Below are 12,273 nucleotides of genomic sequence, written 5' to 3'. Positions count from 1 at the left end.
AGACCTGGTTGCATCTGCCTATAGCAGTGGTCTTCAAACTTTGTTCTGTTAAGCCCCCCTGAGCAAAATGTTTGGGGGTCACGCCCCCCTCAAACATACGAAAGGGTAGCTCAAGACAAGAGTAAGAAGGCTAACTAAATCAGCAGTATATTGGGAATTCCACTGGGCAAAAACCCCATCCAAGTCCCCTTACCAAAGCCCCATTCAGATTTTCTCTGCAAAGCACCAGTCTAATCTGTACTTACAACGTCCTATTCTGAAATCCCACCAAATTTACACCCAGACCATAGTTGTCAAGTTTTTAGACTGCTTATGAGTCACATTGTCATGGTTTCAGTGTGCTTAGGAGTGACATTCAATTACCAAATGTACAACACTTGAAGTAAGACTTGCCCATGACCAAAAACAAGCAATGAAGGGCATCGAAGGCGGTAGATATCAGAAATTGCACACTTTTAAGCAATGAGAAGCATTAAACAGTTCTAGAAACTGTTAAAAAACATTTGCAATGGAAGGTCAACAACCTAATACCCCCTAATGACCCGGCCAAAGCAAAAATTAGGAGAACTGCCAGACACCAGTACTTCTTCCCCTTATGTGCACATACTTTAAACAGTAATTATAAGAAGAATGCACTTTGAAATGCGTTCTGGAGCTCTCTTAATAATACCTGACTGATAATAAAAGTTAAAACAGGCTAAAAAGCAATGGTAAAAATGTATACAGATGAGTATATGTAAAGTTCTATTTAGGTATCGTGTTCAGGCCTTTGCAGAATTTCGAAACCTGAAAATATCACCATTATTTCTCCCTGGGAAAGGTGGGAACCCAATTGTCTGCTTAAAAGAACAACACAGCAGATAGTAACGAAGCCCACTGAAGGACCCACAAGTGGCCACCTTTAAAAGACAGATGCTTGCCTGGGAAACAAGTCTGTATGCTGCCCTCCAAAACATGGTAGAGGTGAAAATGATTATTTCTAACCCGGCTGCGGCCTCCGCCAGAGAGGAGTAAATCTTCCTGGGGCCTGAAAAGACTCTCCAAAACATGGTCCTCGGTGTCATTTACAGCAACATCCTCCGATGGTGGCAAATGGTCGAACAAAAAAAAAATTCACCTACCACATGCTGGCTAATGAAACTGAAATACTAAACACGCATGCATTACTAATATTCAACAGAACCCCTTGCTGGAATTGTAAAACATCCACAGGCAATGTGCCACCTTCAAATCAAAGTGAGGGACAGGTGCTCTGTGACCCTGGGCAGCTCTTTGCTACCTTATGAATTTCCAAGGCTGTTCCTTACACGAGTCCAAGCTATTCTCAGAAAAAGCCCACCTGCCTTTAAAAGTAAGGCCGAAAGTGCACAATGACAGAAACATGTTACAAACTGCACCAATTAAAACCACTAGTGAGTGCGTTCTGGGGCTTCTGCTTGCCACTGGGGTGATGTGGACTGGCGCCCCCCTTGAGATGACTCTGCGCCCCCCCCAGGGGGGCGTGACCCACAGTTTGAAGACCACTGGCCTATAGCGTTATCTCTTCGTATGATGTACAGTTTTAGCTTGTGTAGTAGCGCTGTACCTCTCTTTGCAGCCTCCCAAGCAGGTTTTCGGCCAAAGATGAATACACGTCTTAGTGAAGCTTTCAGTTTCTTCAAATGCTTTACACGGACTGGGGCTGCACTTTGATTCCACATTCAACAAACATTGTTTCCACACTTTGACGGAGGCACACATGGCATGCACAACCAGTTTGGGGGACCACAGCAACCACTCTAGGAGAGCACTGTTGATCTTCGGGTTACTTAGACTCTATCTTGTTACCAGTTGTAGCGTCCTCCCCAGCCCGGGTACTCTCCAATGACTACACCACACACGGAACTTAGTATAACACATCTTTATTCTTCTGCGTGTAACCACGAACTCAACATTCTAAACCTGCATTCACTTAACTACATACTAATGCTTACATCACAGTTCTACGGAGTCCATCAGGAGTCACAAAGATTCCGTCATTCAAACTCACACAACACTACACGTCTTAGATACTAACCTGCATTAGAGGGACTGATCTCCAGGTGGTCTGTGGGTTTACAAAACATCCCTTCATTTTCATGAAGGGTTGCTCCACCTATGAGAGACCCAGAGATTCTGTAGATGTCAGTTACAAGGGGAAGAGGGAGATTTTCCTCTATCAGTTTATGTTCCCAGATTTGTTTTGTACACAAATGGATTTAGGAAACCCGCAGCTCTACCAGTATCCCAGAAAGCTCCATATACTTTACCTCTGAACTTGGGCACGTCACACTCATAGGGAAGTTTGCCCCGCACTTAATGTTCACTTCTGTTGAGTATAGGCATAACTAAGTGGAGTCCAGAAGTTGACCCATGCACTAAAGAGAGAGTGCCAGTGGTCATATACTGCTCTTGTTTCCATTTAGGGAGGATGGCACAGGGTCCTGTGGAAAGGTCCCTTGGCTGATAGCAAGACAATATTGGGTCTTGGTTTCAAACAGGATGAAATCCAAAATAGAAAGAAAGAAAGAAGGTAGGTCAGTCAGTTCTGATTTGTGTTTGATGTTAGGTGATCTCCCCTGATGTCACTGGATCACCCAGAAAATTCCATGCAAGAAGCTTATTTAGTTTAACACTAATATCAATGGACAAGCTATGGTGCCTTGAACTGAAAATGGGGCCTTGACAGGGCTGAAAAAGGTGCATCTCCTCTGAAGGACTGAATGCCTTCCTTGCCTGCGCCAAGAGTGCATAAGTCTGTCCAGAGGAGTGAAAGTGGCTGGGACGGTACCAAGATGATGGCCACTGTTAAAACTGGGGTTCTCTAGTTGGCAGAGGTAGGTACCTTTGACCAAATAGGGACCCTTGCTTCTAGTCAAGGTAAGGGGGGTACACTTCTAAAATAACCCCTGCTCACCCCCTTGGTAGCTTGTCACGAGCAGACAGGCTTATCTCAGAGGCAGTGTGTAAAGCATTTGTGAACACATACAGTAATAGAGTGAAAACACTACAAATGGACACCAGACCAGTTTAGAAAAATAATTAATCTTTACTAGACTTAACACAAGACCGCAAACAACAAAAATCCACAATACTGTACTCAAAATAGCCTTAAAGATGGTAGAAGTAACTTAGTTCAAGTTGATGATAAATGCAACACGTTTCTCACAACAGTACCTTGGATGTGTAACGCAAAACAAACAAAAGGTCCTCAGGGAGGGTGATGCATCGGTTCTTGGCTTCGGGGGGAGGAGATGCGTCACGCCTCAATGCTTGCGCAGAGTAGGGGATGCGTCTGTTCCTTACCAGAGAGGAGGTGATGTTTTGATTCTTGAACTGCATTCCGGTTGCGATGTGGCAAGATGGCGCCTCGATGCGACAATCTGATGCAATAAGATGGCGCCCTTAATGTGATGCGATGACGTGAAGGTGATGCGTGCAAGCCCGATGGCTGTGCGGCGAACTCTGTAACTTTGGAGCCACAACAGGCCCTGCGACACGCTTCTCCGGTGATGCGACGGCAACCCTTGTGGTGGTGACACGCTTCTCCGGTGATGCGACAGCAAACAGCTGCATCGAAGACACGCTTCTCTAGTGATGCGGCGGCGGCCTTTGTGGCGGCGACACGCTTCTCCGGCGATGCGACGGCAACAGCTGCGATGGCGACACGCTTCTTCTTGTTGAGTCGTGCTTCCAGCTCCCAGTGACATGCAGGCTTCTGCAGACAGAATTCCCAGCAAGGAAATTCAGAGGGGAGCTGGTGGTGAAGTCTTGTAGCCCTGAGACTTCAGCAGGAGGCAGCACAAGTTCAAGCCCTTGGAGAAATATTCTGCAAGATGATGAAAGTTCCTTAAAAGTTCTTCCCCCTTTCCTTGGCAATGAAGACTCCATTGCAGGCCAACCCAGCAAACAGCACACTGGCAGATGGGCAGTCCAAACTCCTGCAGCTTACTTGGTTCTTCTCCTTGGCAAATATTTGGCCTGTTGTTCCAGAAGTGATCTAAAGTCTTGGGGTCTAGGCCCCCATACTTATACTACTATTCTCTTTGTTCTTTGAAGGCAGAGGGTCCTGTACCTAGTCCAAACCAGTTCTGGGTGCATTCTGCCAGTGCACACCTTCCTTTGTCAGTGTGGGCCAGGGTCATCAGACGCACCACAGGTGGTGGAGCCAGCATTGTGGAAGGCAGGCACAGCCCTATTCAAGCCCAGGTGCTACTCCCCCACCACTCTACATGCAGATAGGTCTATTCAGCCCTGTGCTGACTCATACTGTCTCCTGGATCCCCCCAGCCCCTGTCACTCACAAACCCAGACATACAATACACAAGCTAGCAGAGGCAGGCTGGATGGTTAGGCAAGAAAATACCTACTTTCTAAAAGTGGTATTTTCAAACACAGAATGTTAAAACCAACTTAACTAAAAGATGTATTTTATCATTCTGAGTTCAGGCATGCTAAACTCAAATTTCTACCATGGTCCCTGGGTCAGTTAGGATTATAAGATGTTATAATCAAACTGCCCATTCTGGCCTATGGGGACAGGTAGCCTTGCAATAGTGAAAAACGAAATAGGCTGTAATCCACTATCAGGTCATGCCACACACATCAGGGCATGACCTATCTTTTACATACACTGCACCCTGCCCTACGACCTACCTTAGGAGTGTGTGATATGTAGAAAAGTGAAGGATTAGGGACTGGCAAGTGGGTGCACTTGCCAAGTCGACATGTCAGTCAAAGACTGCACACAGGCTCTGCAATGGCAGGCCTGAGACACACTTTACAAGCTGCTCCTTTGGGTGGCACAACCATTGCTGCAACCCCACCAGCAGCATTTGATTTACAGGCCCTGGGCACACATGGTGCACTGTACTAGGGTCTGACAAGTAAATCAAATAAGCCAATCATGGAGTCACTAATCAATACATGGATTTCCGATAGGGAGCACTTGCATTGTGGCACTGAATAGCAGTGGCACAGTGCCCAAATCATCTAAACCAGCAAAACATATAAAAAACAGAGGAGCAATCAGTGACAAATGGAAGGGAGACTCACGCCAACGGTACCAGGTCTAACAGCCACTGATCCTGCATTTGTCAAATTATCCAAAACCCACCAGGTTCCCCCATACATCATGCACTGCTGTGTATACTGCCTTGCACACCCTACCTGCAGCCTGAGCACATCACTAGAAACTAAGGGCCTAATTACGAGTTTGGCGGGTTCTGACCATGGTCCCTGGTGGTGGCGCGATGGTCCTGAGGCTGCAATATGCTTTGTGGTGCCGCTGCGGCACCACCGAGCATTTTACAAGTTTCCTCCCAGTCTCACTTTTTATGGCGGTAAGCACACAGTGAGAAGAGAGGTCCCCCTGGGGATACATTCGGGGGCACATGTTGTGCCCCCCTGTGTGCATGCACCTCCTGTTCCTGCTTGGCATGGACTTAACAGTCCATGCCGTGCAGGAGCGGCCTTTGACTTTCCCATTGTGGTGTCTTTTTGAAAGGCACTGCTGTAGGAACGCCAAAGGATCGCCCACTAGACCTCCAGACTACAAAAATATTTGTAACCTGGCGGGCGGGCGGCGGTGACCTTTGGCAGTGCGGGCATCATACCCAGGCCCTAAGCTTTATGATTTCCTTTTCCTCACCAGCAGTTCCTAATGGCTGGCTTGTGTGTTCAGACTGATCAATCCATCATTATTCCAATGGTTACTAGCTGACTACTCTTAACAGGGCGGGATTCACTCTAAGTCACAGTCTGCAACACTGCTGTACAGTCGTTCTCATCTGCCTCTTGCCACTGCAGGGGTCTCAAGTTCTACATAAAAGCCCAGTAAATCTCCTCCCTAACGAATGGGCAAAAATGTGCATCAACAAGCCTTGCCTATTAGTGTAGGACTGAGTACATTGAAAACATAGTTATTGTGTGATTGGCTGCTACAACAATTTTACCCTTAGGTATATGGTTTGAAAATGTGTGTTTTTAACCCCTGGTTCATAGTATTTCTATGCTGCAAAGTTTATAAAGTGCTGAATATTTTAATGGACTATTATGTTATCTGTATTTCTCCTAAATCCCTGCTGCAGATGCCTACCTCAAGTCCTTATTCTATACCATTAAACCATGAGGATCACAGGCCAAAGGTGCAGCACACTCCAGGGTGGGGAATCCTCTTTAAACTTTCCTAACGCATTACCGTCATCCCTCTAATAAATAGCCACCTCTTCTATTGCTCAGCTCACCCTCAGCATAGCAGGATCCATCAAGCCCATGAGACTAGTGAGAGACTAGGCCTATTCAATTACTTCCTTTCCTCCCAGTGCCCAAAACCCTGCTACTGGTCTAAATCATGGTTTGGTTCATCAATGAATATTGTTGATGAGGTAGATAGAGGTTATTTCCACAGTGTTCTGTGGTGCTGCTGATGGTTGCCAAAGCTGATTTTCTTCACCATTTCTTGTATGTTGCAGACACAGCAGATGTGATGTCCCAGTGCAAATGGTAAGAAGAAGTGATTGTGGTCCAAATCCTCAGTGCTCCTGTGGGTAGCTCTGCTCTCGTCTCATGCATCCACCTCCATCCTCAGCCCATTTTTCTCCTTCTCCTGCCGCTGCTCATGCCGGGCCCCGGAGGATGGGGAGCGGCGGCTCCACCTGTCACTCTACCCGCTCCCCCCTTCTCAAAGTGTGCTCCGACCACCGTGGAGGCATCAACTGGCTGAGCCTGAGCCCGGACGGGCACCACCTGTTGACTGCCAGCGAGGACTGCACAGCGAGACTGTGGAGGACATCAGACAGTCAGAGCTGTAGGCTCCTGCAAGGTATGGCACCACCTACTGTCACACTTCTTCCTTATTGAACTGAAAGCTACTAGTAATATCAATATTTTTAATCCTACTCACGAAGGTTCTCTTTTTATGCATGCATTCTTCCTTTGGCACTGTTATTCTATGTTTTCCTGCCTCTTTCTCCCATTTCTGCCTTTTTTCTCTATTGCTCTGGGCCAAAGTCTGACGATGAGAAATAAATCCTGGTCTCCATAAAACAGTGCAGGTGTTGGCCACCCGTAACCACTCACTGAAATTGAGCACTAATCATGCATAATTGTGTAAAAAGTCCTCCTAGCAAGGACTGCCTCCTGTGTCCTGTGACAGGACTAGGTAGGTTATGGCATGCCGGATGAGATGGGAAAAGGAATCTTTCATTTTCAGCTCTATAAAGGGTAACATGTTTTTGGACAAATATTGAGTGGATTATTTATGGTGGAGAAGACCGGATTGAAGGTCTACCACTAAATGGCGCTGTTGAAATATCAAACAACAAAGATATCACATCCTCTCTATCGCCCTAACCACTAGATCGCAAGAGGAATCTAAATAAGAGGGCTATATATTTAGCTTTATGATGTAGAGGTAGCTGATAAAATGGCCACAGTATTTTTGAAGGCTGGCAGTTAAATGGCGTTATACTGACATACGACTTTTGGGCAGCTGGCATGCTTCATATAATCCAAAATGTCAGCTACTGTTTATCCTATACCTCATATAATAATTAGAAACAATTATATAACAATCCAATAAAATAAAACGTAACATATTAACCAAGGTACTAATTAAGCCTGAATTACAAATGTGATGCGTTGCTGTCCAATCCTTTATAACAAATTGTTTCTTTGTCTGGACTCGTTTGTTCCCAGGCCATGGAAGCTACATCACCTTCTGTCACTTGGAGAACGAGGTGGCTTTCACATGCAGTGCCGATCACACTGTCAGGAAGTGGGACGTGACGACAGGCCAGTGCTTAGAAGTTTACAGGGGGCACACATCAATAGTGAACAGGTGGGTAGCACTAGAGCGTCTTTCACAGCTGCATGCATGTTTAGAAACATAATTAACGCACTTACCCCGCCGTGTTGTATGTCAGCATAAAGAGGACAAAAAGACAAATCTGCCACAATATTGTGGCCAAAATATCGAACATCACTATACTTAAACAATATAGCAATATATATATATACTACAATACAGAAAAAGGAATAGGTCTGTAAAGTTACGTGAAGATTCGTAAACCGGATGCAAAGCTGTTAATGGTAAAAAATCTGAAGAATTCCTACCTATATATTTAGTTTGTTGTGTACGTATTTAGATGTACATGCTCCAAAATATATGTAGGAAGCATGGTCTTGAAAGTTCACATGAGGATCCTCCATCATGTCAGGGCTATAAAAAATATAAAAAACAAAGACCACTGTCATCCTGTGGGAAGATATTTTGAATAGGTGCACAACGATAATGATACCGATCTCATTTACTTTGTGATTAACTCCGTGCCCAGCAATATCAGGGATGGCAACAGAGAACAGGGACTAAGGAGGCTTGAATCACGATATATACTCTACGTGAATAGAAATATACCTATAGGGTTGAACACTGAAGAAGAGCTTGATGGTCATCTTTAAAATTGATGTTCTCTACTCTTTCTATTGTCTAGTTATAATAATATCAGGGCGCCATGTGAAATTACGTTGTTTTAATTTGTTTTAATTCATGTTTAGTGGTGAAGAAGCACTAGTGGAAAGATTAGCTGTCTCTACTAGCTGCCGTTTGTTTGGAACAATTATATCGCAATTTGAAGATGACTTGATACTGTCATGCCAATTGATTACGCAATTTGAGGTCCAGTTAATAACAATCAATCCCCAAATGTGCAAGGGATACATTGCTTCAGTTTTGAAAATGGCATTTACATATGGCCATGTCTGAACTGGGGTGGCAGAGTGGGCTAAAGAACGGTGATGGATTAAACCCAGATCTGTTGACTGGGTGTGAGTGCTTGATTGGTTCAGATGCTCCGTCCATCACCACCCCCTTTTGTACCGCTTTGTTCGCCATAAGTTGGCTGGGTATGCTCAGACATGGGTCCCTTGCTCACTTTGCCACTGGATTCAAGCAAGCCTGGCTGAAGACGGTTGAAATGCCAGAAACCTGTCCTAGGAAGCTTGTTTCCGGTCCAGGGAAGGCATGGCTTGACAGTTCGGGCTGGACTGTTCCCATGAGGCACAGGGTCAGACTGATTTACATATGGCTATGTCTGAACTGGGGTGGCAGAATGGGCTAAAGATCGGTGATGGATTAAACCCAGATCTGTTGACTGGGTGTGAGTGTTTGATTGGTTCAGATGCTCCGTCCATCACCACCCCCTTTTGTACTGTGGTGTCCAAAATAGGCAGCAAGTCATTGACAGCCCTTGCAGAGATTTACCCCAAGAAATGTGCTCCGACCCTCACTTAGGTGCTGGTTTGTGGGGGTATAAAGTTATTAAAGGCCTTCAAGCCGAGTAGAAGAGGATTTGTAGATGATTACTTGGCATGTCACCTGGGTCACCTAGCTATGCTATCCATGAAGAACTAGGTCTGCAGTTTGTGGTGATTTCATTTAACTGGACCCCCTGATGCTATGATGCTCCATCTGATGCAATCAGGAGGCCTCGCTGAATAGGGACATCATTTCAGAATGTCTTGGCTGTAATATGGACCTTCGTATTCCACGACTCGGGTATGTCAAGGATCAGCAGCGGCTCTTCCACATTGGCGGTGGAGCGTCGCCCTCACCTCCCAGCAGCCGAAAAAATTAAAAATAAAATGATTATAAACTCTTGTTTATTATCGTTTTATTTTTCTCTAGAAGCCGATGCTTGGGGTCGGGGCCAGTATTGTGACAGACTGGAGGGGGAGTGTTGGGCACTGTCTTCACTGCGCATGTGGGTTTGCCCAGCTGTCTCAGGCCAGCCAAACCCACATGCACAGTGAAGCTCTCTCCAACACCAGCTGCATTGCTGGGTTGGAAAGAGCTGGCAGAGGCTCCCAGCCTGCGTAGGAGCGAAAACTATCGGTGCTTAGGTTAATCCTGATGCTTCTTTCAGCAGAATGAAAGCAGCATCAGGATTGGCAGCATTGCACTCTGGAAGCCTGTGTCTGGAGAAGCGAAGAGCACGATGCGGCGAGCAGGTAATTGTTTTTTTTACTTGTCTCCCCCAGTCCCCATTCCCCACCACCACTCTGTCCACTCGCCAGCCGCCACTTTCAAGGATACGTGCGACAGGTTGGGTAGACTAGATATATTTACCTCGCCTGGTCAACTTATGGCAAAGGACAAAAAATGGCTCAAAGAGGCTTATATGGGAACACCTTTCCAAGGAAAGGGAGGCCCTTGAATTGCAGAAACCTGCAAACAGAGAGTATGTATTGGTACAAACCACCCTCGGCATGTAATCTTATTTGGCCAGGGTGGAAGGGACAGGGCCCTCCTCACCAGGTTCAGGTTAGGACTGATCAGGTGCCAACTTTTTTTTCCTCTGGGCTAGTTCAACCCATGGGAAATCCTAATCTGTCCCTGTGATGAGCGTTCTTTGCACACTCTTACCCACTTCAGCTTCTTTTGCAGGTTCTATAACAGTTATGCTAGATGTTTCTGTCCCCCCATTGAGAGGTACCTCAATTTCTGTATTTACAGTCGCTACCGAACCCCAAGGTTTGCCTTTAGGTTGTCACCTTCTTCACCCGTGTTTTACAGCTCAGGCAATCTTTAATGTTTTAAATGACTTATGCGTTTTACTGTATGTCCCCGGCCTTCTGTTCTGTTTTTATCTTATTTATGGTAATGTGTTTCTAATTTCCAGTATGCACTTTATATTCATGGCTGCTTCATTTTTGTGTGTTTTGCTGTATTATTGGGGCGATATAGTGCCAGCATCTGGCCTGAATGTCGTTGCGTTTTTATTTGATGCTATTTCATGAAATCTCTTCTCATTTTTAGGTCTCGCTGGCGTTGCAGCGCGAAGCGCTGCCGCCAACGAGACTTATAGCCGCCTTGCTATGTCCCAAGGGAGTCAGAGCTGTGCACGAGCCGCTCCAGACCTGGGCACGAGCCGACTCAGGTCTGTGAACGCGCGGGAACGCCAACGTGCACGTTCACGGCGTCACGCTCCGGTCCTCCCGCGTCTCTTCCGAGGCGCGCTCCAGGCCGACTTGCGGTGTGCGTGCTCCAGCGTTTCTGTGGCCGGAGGTAGGTAAGTGAGGGCCGGGGGGATTTGTTTGCTTGTTTTTCTCTGTGCCCTCACCTCTCCAGCCCCTCCCTGCTCGCCGTGCTCCTTGCTTCCAGCATAAACGAATCAAAACCTCTAAAGTAAGAATGCAGTTTCAACTTTTTAACTTATTTGCCCATTGTACAGTACTGCTTAGCGTTTCATGATCAGGTGACTTTAAAAACATTCATGAGCCGTAAACCAAATAAAATGTACAGCCCTTCTGATCGCCTGCTCTTTTTTATGGTTAAATACTAAGGGTGTAAATGGCAGCAGTTTTGTAGTTGGTAATAGTTACCCCTCGTCAACAGAGTTAGACTCAGTGGAAGTTTTGGTGAACTGCACCAAAGCCTGAGCGCTGCTCACACTGTTCTACACACAGGAGTCTGCAACTCACTGAAATGTACGGGCTGATGTTTAGTATTTCTACCTTTCTGGCTGTGTCCAGCCGGCTACCTCCCCAGCGTCACTCAAGGGATAACGTCCAGACTTTCCGAGTCAGATTCCTTGCTTGCTTCTGTTCACGGATCTTCAAAAGAAGAGCTGTCTCAACTGGAGCTTTAAAAGTATGGACACGCTGATCATGTGGAAAACATCAGAAGCATGTATTTAAAAAGGCAAACTCCTCGTGCAGCAGAAAATATGACTTACTTGCTGACTTCTTACTGAGCTGTGATGGACTCCTGCCTCTAGAAGACATTCTGGAATGCTGCTCCAGCCCTGTGCTTTTACTAAGAAGCGACCTATTTACCTTGTCTTGGCTGATGAAAAACAAACCTTTTCAGACTCTGTTGCTGGAACACGTTGCCCCTGGTTTAGATAGCAGTCCTCACCTGGAGTTTGTTATTGGCTCAACTGAACTGCTGGATGAATTAGAAGGCAGGGCTGTTCGCGTGGAAAGAGATCTCATGTGGGAATTGTGTCCTGCTGTATTTTTGGGGATGAATTGTATCCGTGTGCGTACTTTAAATGCACGTGGTCATTCGTCATAGTGATGGATTGGGTTGCACATGCCTATCTGATGTGATTTTACCTGAAGAGCGATCACATCTTGTCTGGCGGGTTATGTGAACTCAAACTCTATAGTACCTTTGCTTTCTGTATGTTTGGTTGCATTGTGTAAGCAAGCTGTGAAGAGACCTCCATCAATTAAAGACGTTATTTATACATT

At 45.9% G+C, this 12,273-nt stretch overlaps 1 protein-coding gene across 1 annotated transcript in view; it reads left to right on the top strand.

Annotated features, from left to right (window-relative positions):
• The window catches only part of WDR86 (WD repeat domain 86), a 292,136-nt gene that overhangs the window by 29,971 nt on the left and 249,892 nt on the right, over positions 1 to 12,273 (top strand). Inside the window, exons 2-3 of the mRNA XM_078664348.1 lie at positions 6,492 to 6,841; positions 7,717 to 7,858. Coding sequence (XP_078520474.1) covers positions 6,586 to 6,841; positions 7,717 to 7,858 — 398 coding nt within the window. The 5' untranslated portion in view covers positions 6,492 to 6,585. The remainder of the gene's footprint in view (positions 1 to 6,491; positions 6,842 to 7,716; positions 7,859 to 12,273) is intronic.

This window comes from Lissotriton helveticus, chromosome 10 (assembly GCF_964261635.1).
Source record: "Lissotriton helveticus chromosome 10, aLisHel1.1, whole genome shotgun sequence".
Classification (NCBI taxonomy): Eukaryota; Metazoa; Chordata; class Amphibia; order Caudata; family Salamandridae; genus Lissotriton; species Lissotriton helveticus.
Note: the sequence above shows the minus strand (reverse complement) of the source record. Positions and strands in the feature narration are given on the sequence as shown.